The sequence below is a fragment of the Stomoxys calcitrans genome, chromosome 3 (genome assembly GCF_963082655.1).
Source record: "Stomoxys calcitrans chromosome 3, idStoCalc2.1, whole genome shotgun sequence".
In the NCBI taxonomy this organism is placed as follows: Eukaryota; Metazoa; Arthropoda; class Insecta; order Diptera; family Muscidae; genus Stomoxys; species Stomoxys calcitrans.
The window spans coordinates 74712897-74730613 of NC_081554.1; the positions used below are offsets into that span (position 1 = coordinate 74712897).

The 17717-nt window shown below is 40.9% G+C and overlaps 1 protein-coding gene across 1 annotated transcript; it reads right to left on the bottom strand.

The window, feature by feature from the left end:
• Nucleotides 1–6673: 6673 nt before the first annotated feature.
• On the bottom strand, nucleotides 6674–14810 carry LOC106093837 (early boundary activity protein 3). Its single transcript, XM_013260998.2, has 3 exons — nucleotides 14268–14810; nucleotides 6899–7189; nucleotides 6674–6775 (listed from the first exon to the last, which is right to left on the bottom strand). The coding sequence occupies exons 1-3, from the start codon at nucleotides 14808–14810 to the stop codon at nucleotides 6674–6676; spliced, it is 936 nt and encodes a 311-aa protein (XP_013116452.1).
• Between the last annotated feature and the right edge of the window lie 2907 nt (nucleotides 14811–17717).

The following is a 17717-nucleotide window of genomic DNA, read 5'->3' on the forward strand; positions in this document are numbered from 1 at the left end:
ACTGAACATTATGTGCGAAACTTCAGCCAAATCGGATACAAAAAGTCAAATCGGGAGATCGGTTTATATGGGAGCTATATCCAAATCTGAACTGATATGGCCCATTTGAAATCCCCAACGACCTACATGAATGAAAAGTATATGTGCAAAATTTCAAGCGGCTGGCATTACGCGTTCGACCGCTATCGTGATTTTGACAGACGAACGGACGGACATGGCTAGTTCGTCTCTGAATGTCGAGACGATCAAGCATATATATACCTTATGGGGACCTAGATCAATATTTGAGGTGTTACAAAACGGAACAGACTTGATTAGTATACCCCCCACCGATGTCCCTACAGCTTCTGCAAAAGTCGTTGCTGGCAACCTTCAGTCTCTCAGCATCTTTTCCGATTAGACAATGACCTGTCATGACGGACATAATGATTGAGACGTCTGTTCTAGCCAATGACAACATAGCAGTAGACCTCCTCAAGTCTAGATATGGCCTCATAGTTTTGGAATGCTTTCAGCCCCATCTTTGTGACCATCTATCATTCGTTGCCCTTCGGACCTGGTCCTGAAAATTTAGCTTACATGTCACTAGAGGCATATCCACAGATTCCAGTGTCCCTGGTGTGTGTGTAAGGTAGTTCCTAGTCTCGCAAGCTCGTTTTCTTTAGAATTCCCTGGGATATCTCTGTGGCCTGGGATATCTATTGTGGAGGGTATAAAAAAGTAACCTCGAAAAAGAAAATCCAAGTTTGGAATTCCGTGCTACTAACAAAATCCTTAATTCTTTTCCATGCCACTCCCCTTCTTGCTTCCTTTCAGCAATAGACTCGTGTTCTCACGATCTGGATCCCGCCATAGGAATTTCGCCGTCCTACCGACCGTTTCACTGTTCCACAGTGTTGCATGTGGAACAGTGACTGCGTTGCATGTGGAACTCGGACTGCGTCGACCCAACAGGCTTCGGGTTACCCAAGTTTATTAACGGCAGTCCTCTGGCCTTCACCGCCAAATCATCTGCATCTGAAGGAAGATGGCTTCTAGTTCGTACTGTTGAACCATCCAGATCGCTTTAAAAAGCCCAGTAACTTGCGAATGTTCAGAATCCGCTAAATCAGACAGGTTCTCAAAGAAATGAGAACCTAAAGTGGATCTCCACACACACAAGGAAGGTGTTCTATAGTCTCTTCTTCCTCGATGTCCTCACAGCTTCTGCAAAAATCATTGCTGGTAACCTTCAGTCTGTCAGCATGTTTTTCGATTAGATAGTGAGTGACCTGTCATGAGGTACACAATGGCTGAGACGCCTGTTCCAGCCAATGACATCAAAGCGGTAGACCTCTTCAAGTCTAGATGAGGCCACATAGTTTTGGAATGCTCACAGCCCCCTCTTTGTGACCATCTATCATGCATTGCCCTTCGGTCCTAGTCGTGAAAACTTAGCTTACATGTCGCTAAAGGCATATCCACAGATTCCAGTGTCCCTGGAGTGTGTAAGGTAGTTACTAGTCTCACAAGCTTGTCTGCTTTACAATTCACTGGGATATCTCTGTGGCCTGGCAACCAGAACAGGTGAATTTTGAACTGTTCCGTCATCTCGTTGAGAGAACTGCTACTGTCGAGGGCGGTTTTTTGTGTTCAGAACTACGTTCTCCAGGGATTTAATGGTTGCCTGGCAGTCTGAGAAGATATTTATGTCAGTTGTCGTAATGACATTATATCTTAGCCATTCCACCACTACCTTAATTGTAAGGAAATCGGCTTGATACACACTGCAGTGGTCGGGTAACCTCTTCGACATGACCAGTTCTAGATCTTTAGAGTACACCCCAGATCTAATAGATCTTTAGAGTACACAAACAACTAGGTGGTGTTTAGTGTGAGTGATAAGGGGCCTCTTTTTTATAGCCGAGTCCGAACGGTGTGCCGTAGTGCGACAGCTCTTTGGGGAGAAATTTTTACATGACATAGTTCCTCACAAAGGTCGCCAGCATTAGGAGGGGATAACTAACGCTGAAAATTTTTCTGATGTTTTCGCCAGGATTAGAACCCAGGCGTCCAGCGTCATAGGCGAACATACTAACCTCTGCGCTTCGGTGGCCTCCAGAAAGTGCCAATTACAGAGGAATAAGTCTCCTCCCCATCACATAAAAGATTCTATCGAGCGTACTGTGTGAAAGATTAATGTCTGAAGTCAACGAAATAAGTGGGCCCTGTTAGTGTGGCTTTCGACCTGGTAAATCCACCATACACCAGATATCTACAGTGCGCCAAATCCATGGAAAGACCCGAGAAGGCAAATCAACAACTACCATCTTTTCGGCAATCAACACTACCGCCTTTGTTAGCTCTGCACGGGATAGTTGAGAGCCTCACACAGGCTGGAACATTGAGCTCCAATTTGTGTGGTGTTCATTGATATCACGAAAAGCTTAGCTGCGAGCTACCAGGTGCGTCCACAGGTTGCGGATACTCCATACGGAGTAGCTGCAACGGCAGTCGCGAACAATCAGCGATATCGAATGGAGAGTCTCAGTGAGAGACCAGGCGGCACCGGCTCTTGCACAAATACTGAGTGCCTTTGATGCCCGATATGACAAGGCGAGATATTGGCGCTTTTAAATAACCAATGTCCTCCCTGTTCCCATGCCGATCGGTCCTTTGGAACGGAACGAGCTTTCTCACCTACAGGAGCTCGGCGAGGATCGCCACATCCATATGAAAATGTGGCTACAACAACTACAACAGCCCTATACGTTCAAAACTATTTCTAGTCATGTCTGAGTTTGGTATCCCTGCAAAACTGATACGATTTTGCAGGACGACGCTTGCTGTTACACGCTCCTGAGTAAAAATAGGAAAGAACCTCTCCGAACCATTCAATACCAAATGAGGTTTCTGACAGATAGATCTCTTTTATCATGTGATCTCTTTAATATACTTCTAGAGAAGATTATATGAGATGCAGGTGTGAATAGGCATAATAAACACTACTCACAAGAGAACATATGATACTCCCGTATGCTGACGACATCGATATTATGGGCCGATCACCGGAAGAAGCAATTCCAGCGTTTGAAAGCATCGAAAGAGAATCAACGAAAATGGGTTTGTAAGAAAATGAAGATAAGACAAAGTGGATGATATCAACTCCCACAAGTTATCGTAAAATCGAGCAGATAAAGAGAATGGAGAAAGTTGGGAACTATAACTTTGAGATAGTCAGCAACTTTATCTACCAAAGCACCGCTGTAATAGAAACAAATGACAACAGTTTTGAAATAAAACGAAGGAGAATATTGGCTAACAGATGCTTCTTTGGATTGCGCAAGCAACTGAGGAACAAAATCACCTCTCGACAGGCGGAACATTGCACTATAGAAGACACTGATACGATCCTTGCTGTGGTATGGCTCCGACGCATGGATACTTGCGAGAACAGTACTTGAAGTGTTTGAGAGAAAAATCCTTTGTAAAATATAAGGACCAATTTGCGTTAATGGAGAATATAGACGTCGTATGAACCACGAGCTGTATGAGATGTATGACGACGATAGCACAGTTAAAGGCATTAAAATACAACGGCTGCGTTGGCTAGGTCATGTTGTCAGAATGGATGAAGAAGCTCCAGCAAAGAAGTCTTTTGAAGGCAAACACGGTGGTACACACAAACCGGGAAGACCAAAAGCCCGATGGAAAGATCAAGTGGTGGGAGACACCTCGAAATTTGGTGTCAGAGATTATAGAAAGAAGAAGATCGAGGCGCTTGGAACACAATTCTACTTTCGGCTAATGGGACAAATATTCTGTCACAAACAATTTAAGTAAATCCATAAATTTTACCGAAAGATTTCAATGTGCTGCCACTGTGCTCGGATAATTTTCAAAAGAAATGAGGATTGGTATACACATGTAGGGATTTTGACTTTATTTTTATACCCACCACCATAGTATGAGGGTATACTAATCTAGTCATTCCGTTTGTAAGACCTCGAGATATTGATCTAAGACCCCATAAAGTATATATGTCCTTAAACGTCTCGACATTCTGAGTCGATCCAGCCATGTCCGTCCGTCCGTCTGTCGAAATCACGATAGCGGTCGAACGCGTAAAGTTTGCCGCTTAAAATGTTTCGCAGATTCTTAATATTGATGTAGGTCATTGGGGGTTGCAAATGGGTCATGTCGGTTCAGATTTGGATATAGCTCCCATATATAAACAGATCTCCCGACATGATTTTTTGAGCCCTTCCAAGCCTTAATTTTTGTTCGGAGTGGCTGAAATTTTGCATTTAGTGTTCTGTTATGACTTTCAACAACTGTACTAAGCACAAATTGGTCTTTAACCTACTATAGCTCCCATATAAACCGATCTCCAGATTTGACTTCTTGTGTCCTTACAAGCGGAAATTTTTGTCCAATTTGGCTGAGATTTTGCATGCTTTGCTGTGACTTTCAAAAAATTGTGCCAAGTACTGTCCAATCAGACTATAACCTGATATAGCTCCCATGTCAACAGGTCTCTCAATCATCCTTGTACGGATCCTAGAAGCTTTAATTTATGCTGGTTTGACAAAAGTTTGGTATGTAATATAAGATTATGCCCTTCAACTAAATTTATTTGTATTAATTTTTAGCAGAACCCATGGTGGTGGGTTCCCAAGATTAGGGCGGGCTGAACTTATCACGCTTTTACTTGCTTACTTTAAAGAATATATGACAATGTTGCAATATTTACTTCTAGTATAATTTTCATTAGTTTTAATATCTACTGTCTACCCCGACGCACACAATATGTCTCTGGGACTGCCGGACGAGAGTACGGTCTTTTAGGCAGAGGTCTGTGCCATGGCAGTAGCCGTAAGAGAAATTCTGGTAAGGGATTTACCGCCCTCCAAACTCAGGATTTTTTGTGTGGACAATATGGTGGCGCTCAAGGTCTAGGGATCGAGGATGGTAAGGTCGAGATGCGTTTCGGATTCTTTGGAATACCTGGATAGGCTCCAGGTCCACAATGTGTCTCTGACAGGGGTTCTTGGACATGAGGGGATTCCAGGGAATGAGAGGGTGGACGAGTACGCCAGGAGGGGTTCTCTGCGCCAGGCGGACCAGCAAACACTTTTGCCTACCTGCCATTTGTCGAGCTACTGAACATAGAAGCGGGGATAGCCAGAGCGGCGTCGGTAGCAAGATGGGACTTGGTGGATGGTTGCCGAACTGCAAAGGCGCTCTGGCCTGTAATCTACTAAAGGAGGTCATGGGAATTTCTGGCGTTCGATAAGGGGTTGATTAGTAACTTAACAGAGTTCATAAACGGGTACTGTGCAATAATCCGAGTGGCGGCAAGCAAGGGAATACCGCACTATGACTTCTGCAGGAGGATGAGGAGGAGACTACCGAACACTTGCTGTGTTCAGACTCTCCTTTCTGGGGAGCCGTTTCTTCTGTGATCTGGATGAACTTGCGAACGTACCTCAGGTAGGTCTCCTGAAATTTGTTTGTGAAACAGAATGGTTCCGACGGGTGTGCCATAAGCACCAGCGTAGGTACAGCCGTGCTTGCGTAGGGTTGGGCGTTCTTCAACCCGAAGATGGGCTATATCGGACTATATCTTGATATAGCCCCCATATAGACCGATCCTCCGATTTAGGGTCTTAGGCCCATAAGAGCCACATTTATTATCCGATTTTGCTGAAATTTGGGACAGTGAGTTGTGTTAGGCCCTTCGACATCCTTCGTCAATTTGGCCCAGATCGGTCCAGATTTGGATATAGCTGCCATATAGACCGATCCTCCGATTTAGAGTCTTAGGCCCATAAAAGCCACATTTATTATCCGATTTTGCTGAAATTTGGGACAGTGAGTTGTGTTAGGCCCTTCGACATACTTCGTCAATTTGGTCCAGATCGGTCCAGATTTGGATATAGCTGCCATATAGACCGATCCTCCGATTTAGAGTCTTAGGCCCATAAAAGCCACATTTATTATCCGATTTCGCTGAAATTTGGGACAGTGAGTAGTGTTAGGCCCTTCGACATTTTTCTTCAATTTGACCCTGATCGGTTCAGATTTGGATATAGCTGCCATATAGACCGATCTCTCGATTAAGGTTTTGGCCCATGAAAGGCACATTTATTGCCCGATGTCGCCGAAATTTGGGACAGTGAGTTCAGTTATGCCCCTTGACATATTTCTGCAATATGGTACAGATCAGTCCAGATTTGGATACAGCTGCTATATAGAACGATCTCTCGGTTTTAGGTTTTGGTGCCATAAAAGGCGCATTTATTGTCCGATTTCGCTGATATTTGGGACAGTGCGTTGTTTTAGATTCTTCGACATGTTTCTGAAACTTAACTCAAATCGGTGCAGATTGGGATATAGCTGCCATGTAGACCGATCTCTCGATTTAAAGTCTTGGCCCCATAAAAGGTGCATTTATAATCCGATTTCACGGAAATTTGACACAGTGACTTATGTTAGGCTTTTCGACATCTGTGTCGTATATGGTTCAGATCGGTTTATTTTTAGATATAGCTACTAAAAAGACCAATATTTTTGGTGCATCATTTTTACAAATCTTTCAGATCTTTATTGAACTACAAGTATACAATTATTTTTATATTGTCATACAATTTCTTAATTAAACATTTTTATCAAATCGAAAAAAATATGGAATTTAATGCCTTATTATTTGAAAATCATCACGTTTGACGCCTAATATTGATACCGATTTAGCACACAAAGCCTGATGATCCAATGGAGGTAGAGATACCTTAACCTTTAAAACACAGAAAAAAATGTACAAAAATAATATATTTTCCTATCAGCCTATTACCAAACTTCAGTTCCATGACGAACTTACATGTTTATGTAATATTTCGCTAAATCTTTCGCTACTTACACAACTCGTTCCACTTATGGGAAAATCGGCAGCTAAACATGATTCTTTCAGGGTACGCAATTCGGTATCCAATATGTTGCGGTCCTTTGACTTACGTATTATGATGGATTGAAACACTGAATCGCCATCCATAATGTAGGCAACCACATTGCGATAGAGATTATCGGACTGCCAAACTGTAGTGCTGAGATTTATCACTGAATAGCTGACATTGCTGGGTCCATTACTGTACTGGACAAAGAGCCAGGGTGTATCTTCAACGTCTATATTGTCATAGGGCTCTTCAAATGCCTGAAAATGTTTTAAAATTATTGTAAATTAAAACAAAAGATTTTAAATTTAGAAATGTTAATGGGTTATATAAGTTTTTATACCCTGTACCACTACTATGGTACAGAGGTATTATAACATAGTGTATTTGCTTGTAACACCCAGAAGGAAGAGAGCTAGACCCATTAATAAGTATACCGATTGACTCATAATCATTTTCTGATTCGATTTAGCTATGTTCGTCTGTCTGCCTGTCCATGTTAATTTGTGTACAAAGTATAGTTCGCGAGTTTCATCAGATTGTCTTCAAATTTTAAACGGGCATCATTTTATACCCAACACCATAGGATGAGGATATACTAATCAAGTCATTCCGTTTGTAACACCTCGAAATATTGATCTAGGACCCCATAAAGTATATATATTCTTGATCGTGTCGACATTCTGAGTCGATCTAGCCATGTCCGTCCGTCCGTCTGTCGAAATCACGAAAGAGGTCGCACGCGTAAAGCTAGCTGTTTGAAATTTTGCACAGGTACAAAGTATTAATGTAGGACGTTGAGGATTGGCCGAATGGACCACATCGGTTCAGATTTGGATATAGCGCCCATATAAACCGATCTCCCGATTTGACTTCTTGAGTACCTGGAAGCCGTAATTTTTTTCCGATTTGGCTGATTTTGCACACAGTGTTCTGTTATGACTTCCAACAACTGTGCTAAGTACGGTTCAAATCGGTCTTTAACCTGATATAGCTCCCATATAAACCAATTTCCCGATTTGACTTCTTGAACCAATGGAAGCCACAATTTTTGTCCGATTTGGTTGTAATTTTTCGCAAAGTGTTCCGTTATAATCAATAACCAGATATAGCTCCCATATAAACCGATCTACCGATATGATTTCTTGAGCCCCGAGAAGCCATAATTTTCATCTGATTTGGCTTAATAGTGTTATGTTATGACTTCCAACAACTGCGTAAAGTACGTTCTAAATCGGTCTATAACCTATATAAACCGATCTCTCGATTTGAATTCTTGAGCCCCTGGAAGCTGCAATTCTCACCCGATTTGGCTTAAATCTTGCACATAGTGTTATGTTATGACTTCCAGTAACTGTGTTAAGTAAATCGGTCTGTAACATGATATAGCTCCCATATAGACCGATCTCCCGATTTGACTTTTTTGTTGGATGTGGCTGAAATTTTGCATGTGGTGTTCTGTTTGCGACTTCCAACAACTGTGCCAAATACGGTCCTAATCAGTCCATAACCTGATATAGCTCTCATGTTAACCGGTCTCTCGATCATCCTTGTTCGGTTCCATGGTGGTGGGTTCCCAAGATTCGTCCCAGCGGAACTTAGCATGCTTTTACTTGTTTGGCCTGGAGACGAAGCCTATTGAAATTGAAAAAAATCGGTTCAGTTTTGGATATATCTACCATATATATGTTCGTCCGATTTGGACTAATACTGCAAAAGTATCGTCATTTCCGAACCGATTCTCACGAAATTTGTGTGAATACTGTTAAGTCTCGATTTTACTGGAAAATTTGATTAAAAAAATTGTTTCAGATAGAGATATAGCTTCCATATACATACATCTTTCGCCCGATTTCTCAAAACTATGCACTATGCTTTCTTCTACGACTATCACCAAACCGTCGGGTTTTGGTCAAAATCTGTTCAGATTTGGATTTAGCTCTCATATATATATATTCGTTCGATTAGGGCTAATATTGCAATAACGTGGCCATTTGTTAACCGATTCACATGAAATTAGGCACAAAGGATTCCCCTATGTCTTCCGAATTGCTTTAAATTTCATGGAAATTGGTTCATATTCAGATATAGCCCACATATATTCGTATCAACCGATTTTCACTTTAGAGCCTTTATCAGCGAATTTCTTAATAGATATTATCTAAATTTTGAGCAATGTCTTTTTCTTTTATTTCAACTATGTATAACGGAACACTTGTATTGCTGTCTGGAAGATCATGTTACACGGATGGATCAAAACTGGGGGCAAAAGTGGGCCTGAAAGTCTTCATTAAGAACCCAGGGACTCAGATCTGTCGGGCGATCACGGAATGCGTGAGGTACTAACGCATGAACGTCGAGTGTGAACACCTTTACCGAAAGTAAAATTGCAATAAGGGCAATAACAACCAGGACGGTAAGGTAACAGACAGTCTTGCAGTGTAAGAAGATGTGGCACGATCCACATCGTTTGGGTGAACTTGGTTAACCCGAAGACTTTCGGTTCGACGCAGTCCGATTTAAGGGCGAAGGCGACAAACGCGTAAGTAACACTGTGGAACAGCGAAACAGTCGGTAGGACGGCGAAAATCCTATGGGGTGATCCAGATCGTGAAAAGTGGACGCTATTACTGAAAGGAAATAAGAAGGAGGTCAGTATAGCTTTTGGTGTCCTAGAGGGACACATAGAAGTACGAGCTCACTTATGAAAAAACGGTGCTGCAAGTGATGGCATGTGTAGGGCATATGAGGGATGATGAGACGATGGTGCATTTACTTTCATTGCCCGGCTTTAGCCGCTAACAGACACCGGTACAAGACATGAACCAACTTAGGGAAGTGGTGTGGAAAACAATTAAGAATTTTGTAAGTAGCACGGTATTCCTTAATTGAAATTTTCTGTTTCGATGTTACTTTATAGTTTTTAAAGCGCACAACAAGCCGGTGTATGTCCTTAGTGACATGTAGCAGATTAAAATCTGCACCCTCTTTTCAACCTAACCTAACTAAGTATGCCGATTTTGTTTTAAAGTCTGTTAAGGTTGAGATAGAGTTCCCATTTTTTCCCTTCGATTTTGACTAATATTGCAATAATTTGGTCATTTGTTAACCGATCCCCACAAAATGTGTCACTAAGGTTCAGATTTAGATATAGCTCCCATATGTATGTATCTCCCCATTTGCACTTTTAAGGCCTTTCTAACGCATTTATCAACCGATCTTCACAATATTATTATAGACGGACATGCTAGCATCCGCGTCACGGTTGCTCTTATCGACAAAAATAGGCTCTGTACGATCTCTCCACTTGAGGGTAATACTTTACCCTAAAATTTGAATACTTCGCCTTATTGCTCTGCCAACAAATATCTTTCATGTGAGTCACAATGTGTATAGTCGAAAACGTCATATACTTGTTTATCTAAATCTAAATAAATATTGTGGTAGGCATCGAGAAGAGAGTTGTGAAAAATTTTGAGAAGATTTTTAAATACATAAATGCGCTTGCAGTGGCTCCCGAGGTGATATATATATGGGAGCTATATTCAAATCTTAATCGATTTCTATGAAATTCACCAGTTATATTGAGAAAAAAATCTTTTTTGGCAAATTTCAAGAAAATCGATTAAAAAATTACCACATTAGGTCGATGAGTACTTTGACAGGGGTCATAATCGGACACTGTGCCATAGGTCGCATGGCGGCGCGCATGTGGATGCCGCACAATGCCTCCGGCGTAGGTAGGTCCGTGCTTACGTAGCGAAGGGCGGTTTTTCACCTCCCACTCGGGTTTGTCCACTCCTCCTGTCTTTTTCTTTTTATTCGTGTATAACCTCTAGTACGAGGTCTCACATTTTCCTTTTTCTTCCATTTCCCTCTCTAGGGTACCACAATGGGCCAAACTGGCCTCCGAGTGAACCTTTGGTGGGCGACCCATTCAACCTAACCTAACCTGACATAGTTGTTGAGAGTCGTAACAGAACACCGCATGCAAAATTTCATCAAAATCGGACACAAATTGCTGCTTGTAAGGACTCAAGAAGTCAAACCGAGAGATCGGTTCATATGAGAGCTATATCAGATTATAGACCCATTTGGACTGTACTTGGCACAGTTATTGGAAGTTATAACCAAACACTACATGCTCAATTTTGAGACAAATTGGAAGAAAATTGGGGCTTGTAAGGGCTTAAGAAGTCAAATCGGGAGATCGGTTTATATGGGAGCTAAATCAGGTTATAAGCCGATTTAGACAGTACTTGGCACACTTCTTGGAAGTCATAACAAAACATTTTGAGCAAAATAAGACAAAAGTTGCGGCTTCCAAGGGACTTAAGAAGTCCAATCAGGTGATCGGTTTATATGGGAACTATATCAGGTCATAGACCGATTCGGACAGAACCTTATGTGAAAAATTTCAGCCAAATCGAACAAATATTGCGGCTTCCAGGGGCTCAAGAAGTCAAACCGGGAGAATGGTTTATATGAGAGCTATATCTAAATCTAAACCGATATCGGTCCAATTGCCATCACCAACGACCTACATCAATATTAAGATCTGTGCAAAATTTCAAGCGGTTAGCTCTACTCGTTCGACCGCTATCGTGATTTCGACAGACGGACGGACGGACATGGCTAGTTTGAATCGGAATTTCGAGGCGATCAAGAATATATATGTACTTTATGGAGTCCTAGATCTATATTTCGAGGTGTTACAAGCGGTATGCTTATATGAGTATATCTCCATCCTATGGTGGTATGTATAAAAAGGTTAGTCTTATTTTAATCTGCTCTTCAATTATTTATACCCTCCACCATAGGATGGGGGTACACTAATTTCGTTATTCTGTTTGCAACTCCTCGAAATATTCGTCTAAGACCCCATAAAGTATATATATTCTTGATCGTCATGATATTTTATGTCGAACTAGCCATGTCCGTCCGTCTGTCGAAAGCACGCAAACTTTCGAAGGAGTAAAGCTAGCCGCTTGAAATTTTGTACACATACTTCTTATTAGTGTAGGTCGATTGGGATTGTAAATGGGCTATATCGGTCCACGTTTTGATATTGCTGCCATATAAACCGATCTGGGATCTTGACTTCTTGAGCCGCTAGAGGGCACAATTCTTATCCGATTTGGCTGAAATTGCATGAGGCGTTTTGTTATGACTTTCAACAACTGTGCTAAGAATAGTTCAAATCGGTTCATAACCTGATATAGCTGCCATATAAACCGATATTGGGTCTTGACTTCTTGAGCCTCTAGAGTACGCAATTCTTATCCGATTGGAATGAAATTTCGCACGACGTGTTTTGTTATGATATCCAACAAGTGTGCCAAGTATGAATCAAATCGGTTCATAACCTGATATAGCTGCCATATAAACCGATCTGGGATCTTGACTTCTTGAGTCACTAGAGGATGCAATTCTTATCCGGTTTGGATGAAATTTTGCACGAGGCGTTTTGTTATGACTTTCAACAACTGTGCTAAGAATAGTTCAAATCGGTTCATAACCTGATATAGCTACCATATAAACCGATATTGGGTCTTGACTTCTTGAGCCTCTACAGGGAGCAAATTCTATCCAATTTGACTGAAATATTGCATGACGTGTTTTGCTATGACTTCCTACAACTGTATAAAGAATGGTTCAAATATGTCCATAACCTGATGTAGCTGCCATATAAACCGATCTGGGGTCTTGACTTCTTGAGCCTCTACAGGGAGCAATTCCTATCCGATTTGGCTGAAATATTGCATGACGTGTTTTGCTATGACTTCCAACAACTGTATAAAGAATGGTTCAAATCAGTCCTTAAGCTGATATAGCTGCCATATAAACCGATCTGGGGTCTTGACTTCTTTAGCCTCTAGAGGACGCAATTATTATCCGATTTGGCTGAAATTTTGCTTGAGGTGTTTTCTTATGACTTTCAACAACTGTGCTAAGAATAGTTCAAATCGGTCCATAACCTGATATAGCTGCCATATAAGCCTAACTGCGGTCTTGACTTCTTGAGCCACTAGAGGGCGCAATTATTATCCGATTAAGCTGGAATTTTGTACAACGACTTCTCTCATGACCTTTAACATACGTGTCGAAATTGGCATGAATGGGTTTATAGCCTAATGCAACTCACCTATAAACCCCTCATTTTACTTGTTCTGACCCTAAAATGCACAATTCTTACTAGATTTGGCTGAAATTTTACACAATGACTTCTACTATGGTCTCCAATATTCAGTTCAATTATGGTCCGAAATGAACCATAAATTGATACTGTTCCAATAACATAGCAATAATTTTCTTTTATCCTTTGTTTGCCTAAAAAGAGTTACCGTGGCAAGAGCTCGAAAAATGCGATCCATGTTGGAGGGTATATAAGAATCGGCCCGGCAGAACTTAGCAAGCTTTTACTTGTTTAAGAGCTATAGGAAACATTTTGGCCGGTATCTCCAGAATAAATGCTTCAATCTTGCTTCAATCTTGAAGAGGGTTTGTATGTATAGACATGAACTTTAATAAAGCCCAACAATCTAGGCAGCCAATTAAACTTCCCGAATATGGAATAAAATCTTCACCGAACTCGCTTCTCAATGAGTTCATTGTTAAGCGTGCTGTGTGGCATCGGCTTGTTGAAAACCACATGTCATGCAAGTCAAGCTCTTGCATTTTGGGTAACAAAAGTTTTTTATCATCTCACGATAGCGCTCACCATTGACATTTACGTTACGCTTCGCATCATCTTTGAAGAAGTACGGTCCAATGGTGCCACCAGCCCATAAACCTCACCAGACTATAACTTTTTCTAGATGCATTGGTAGTTCTTGCAAAGCTTCTGGCTGATCTTCACTCCAAAATCGACAATTCTGCTCATTTGTGTACCCATTGAGCCAAAAATAAGTCCCTCAATTGAAGAAGCGCGCCATTAACTTTCTTAACAGAGCACGCATTTTGATAATAAAATTCAATAATTTGCAGGCGTTGTTCGTTTGTAAGACGATTCAGGGTTAAATTATAGACCAAACTGAAAATGTTTGACAGTGAAACAAAACACGAAACGTGAATGAGCTGTTTAAACCAGTGTTGCCTAAAAGATAATAGCTAAAAAATCACCCTTTATGTGAAAATTGGCATGTTTCTATTATTTTTTCAATAATTTTTAAATGTAGCTGCCAAATAAGGTATATTGTAGAAAAAAAATTTATGAAAATTTCTTTTTTCAATAAAATTTTTTTTTTAAGTTTTTGAAATATTTTTTCAAATAGTTGAAGTAACCCCTTTGCAAATAAATTTACCGTAACTATGCCGTTAAAGGTAATATCAACTTACCCTTTCGAAACATGTCGTCTTCAAGATATCCAACTCTTTTTGTATCAAATCATCCGAATCGCTAACATACAGAACTGTAGCCATTCGCTGAATCTTGCCATCGCGTATCAACACTTCACGTATGCTGGGATTATGAAAATCCTCTTTGGGCCAAACAATTTCCTTTTGGTGAACAATTGCATGAACAATGGTATTTGCCCCTTTATTATATTGCACCAGATAACGTTTGGAGAATTTTTCTTTTAGCACCACTTCTTCGCTATTCTGGGTTAGAATCTTGAATTGTTGTTCAATAAAGAAGCGATCATCGGATGCTAACTTGATGCGACCTTCGATAATGGCATGATTCCAGTTGAAGCGTACTCTGCGATTGATATACATGTTCGATGAATCATTGTCCACCAAATCGATGGAGTGTATGACACCATAGACAATCTTGCCATTTTCTTTGCCTCCCTTAGATTGACCTTCGTCCATTTCGATGAGAAACCAGGACATGCGGCAGATTTCCTGTGACTTTTGCATAACTTGATATGAAGTCATTTTAGAGGGCAGCACACTAACCAGAGTTTAGAGATTAAATTAAATCGCCGATGTTCTCAGTTGGACTGATGGTTTTGAACTGTTTTTGGGCAGCCAAATCTAGCTTGGTTAAATACCCTTTGCCTATGTGTCATAAGGATCTCTATGCACAGGCAGATTATATGAATCTGGCTACCTGAATAATTTCCTCAAATTTTATGGCACTATTTGCCATAGTTCGCAGAATATGATTTATGATCATTATTTGAATAGCATTTCCAAGCGAAAGTCAATTGGTTTTTTTTTCGCGACACATGCAGGGAAAATCCTTACAATTTTTCCAGTTTGAATTCTTGAACACAATAGCTTAATTGTGGGGGAAAACCAACTCGAGGTATATAGGCAAAAAATTTTTTGTTAAGACTAAGAGCATTTGCACCAACTTCATATGGTTCTGCGCTTAGGTTTGTACATAAGAATATGATATATAATTTTTTTGTGAGCAATTTTTTTTTTGTCCAAAGAGGTGTAGTACCTGGACTGGATGGCTCTTGAGTACATTTTTGCATCGTACAGCTATACTTTTAATAACATGTTGAATCTCTTGTTTTCTACGGTACTAAAGTATAACCAGCTTCCCGCCAGCCAGAATAGGAATCCATCCCATAAATTTGTATCCAAATCCGGTGAAAAATGCATACCTAATGCCCCATGGCAGATATATCGAAATACGTTCCGATTTGGACCAAATACTAATAAGTACAAGTCATTGTTCACTGTATAACAAAATATCGGTATTTTTGGAAGCTATATCTAAAATAAACCGATCTGAACCATATACGACACGGATGTCGGTCTATATGGCAGCTATATCTAAATCTGGACTGATCTGAGTCAAGGGCCTAACACTGCCCCGAATTTAGGCAAAATCGGACAATAAATGTGCCTTTTATGGGCCCAAGACCTTAAATCGAGATATCGGTCAAATCGGATACCGATTTGGGCCAAGTTGCAAAAAAATATCGAAGAGCCTAACACAACTTACTGTCCCAAATTTCGACGAAATCGGACAATAAATGCGCCTTTTATGGGCCCAAAACCTTAAATCGAAAGATCGGTCATTATGGCAGCTATATCCAAATCTGAACCGATCTAGACCAAATTGAAAAAGGAAGTCGAAGGGCCTAACTTAATTCACTGTCCCAAATTTCGGGGACATCGTGGAATAAATGCGCCTTCAATGGGCCCAAAACCTTAAATCGAGAGATTGGTCTATATGGCAGCTATATCCAACTCTGAACCGATCTAAGCCAAATTGCAGAAATATGTCGAGAGGCCTTACTTAACTCACTGTCCCAAATATCGGCAAAATCGGAATATAATTGCGCCTTTTATGAGCCCAAAACCTTAAATCGACAGATCGGTCTATATGGCAGCTATATTCAAATCTGGACCGATCTGGGCCAAATTAAGGAAGGATGTCGAAGGGCCTAACACAACTCACTGTCGGCGACATCGGACAATAAATGCGTTTTTTATGGGCCCAAAACCTTAAAACGAGAAATCGGTCCATATGGCGCTAAATCCCAATATGAACCGATCTGTGCCATATTGCAGAAGTATGTCGAAGGGCCTTACTTAACTCACTGTCCAAAATTTCGGAGACATCGTGCAATAAATGCGCCTTCAATGGGCCCAAAACCTTAAATCCAGAAATCGGTCCATATGGTGCTAAATTCAAATATGAACCGATCTGTACCATATTGTAGAAGTAGGTCGAGGGGCTTAACTTAACTCACTGTCCAAATTTCGGCGACATCTAACAATAAATGCGCCTTTTATGGGCCCAAAACCTTTAATCGAGCGATCGGTCTATATGGCGGCTATATTCAAGTCTGGACGGATCTGGGCCAAATTAAGGAAGGATGTCGAAGGGCCGAACACAACTCACTGTCGGCGACATCGGACAATAAATGCGCTTTTTATGGGCCCAAAATCTTAAATCGAGAAATCGGTCCATATGGCGTTAAATCCAAATATGAACCTATCTGTGCCATATTGCAGAAGTATGTCGAGGGGCTTAACTAAACTCGCTGTCCTAAATTTCGGCGACATCTGCGCCTTTTATGGGCCCAAAACCTTTAATCGAGAGATCGGTCTATATGGCGGCTATATCCAAATCTGGTCCCATCTGGGCCAAATTGAAGAAGGATGTGAGTGGCACCTCACTGTCCCAAATTTCAGCAAAATCGGTTTAATAAATGTGGCTTTTATTGGCCTAAGACCCTAAATCGGCGAATCGGTCTATATGGGGCTATATCAAGATATAGTCCGATATAGCCCATCTTCGAACTAAACCTGCTTATGGACAAAAAAAGAATCTGTGCAAAGTTTCAGCTCAATATCTCTATGTTTAAAGACTGTAGCGTGATTTCAACCGACAGAAGGACGGGCGGACGGACGGACATGGCTAGATCGTCTTAGATTTTTACGCTGATCAAGAATATATATACTTTGTAGGGTCGGAAATGGATATTTCGATGTATTGTAAAAAAATGAATTTACCCCCTATCCAATGGTGGTGGGTATTAAAACTAGTAAAAAATATGCCGTGTGACAAAGGGTAGAGATATATCTTTGAAATTATTAGAGCTGAACTATTAGTGAAAAATTTCAAGGCCCTATGTTGTCCGGACGCCTTTTGGTAGGCCCTCAAAGTTCGTCAAAAAATTGTTCGAGCTGCCAAACCTTCTTTTGTGGTCCGATTTTCAAAAATCGTCACTAGTGGTCTGATTTTTCTGGATAGTGCTCAAAAGTCACTACAGAAAAATTTCATTTCAGATCTGCAATATCTCCACTGGTTTCGGTGATACACGACAACAACAACCTGTAAAATTTGCATACGATCTCACTAACACCTCAGCTCTA

Coding starts and splice junctions, on each gene's coding strand:
- LOC106093837 (XM_013260998.2), bottom strand. CDS start 14,810: ATGACTTCATATCAAGTTATGCAAAAGTCACAGGAAATCTGCCGCATG. Junction 7,190..14,267: donor AGACGACATGTTTCGAAAGG/GTAAGTTGATAT, acceptor AAACATTTTCAG/GCATTTGAAGAGCCCTATGA. Junction 6,776..6,898: donor CCATAAGTGGAACGAGTTGT/GTAAGTAGCGAA, acceptor TGTGTTTTAAAG/GTTAAGGTATCTCTACCTCC.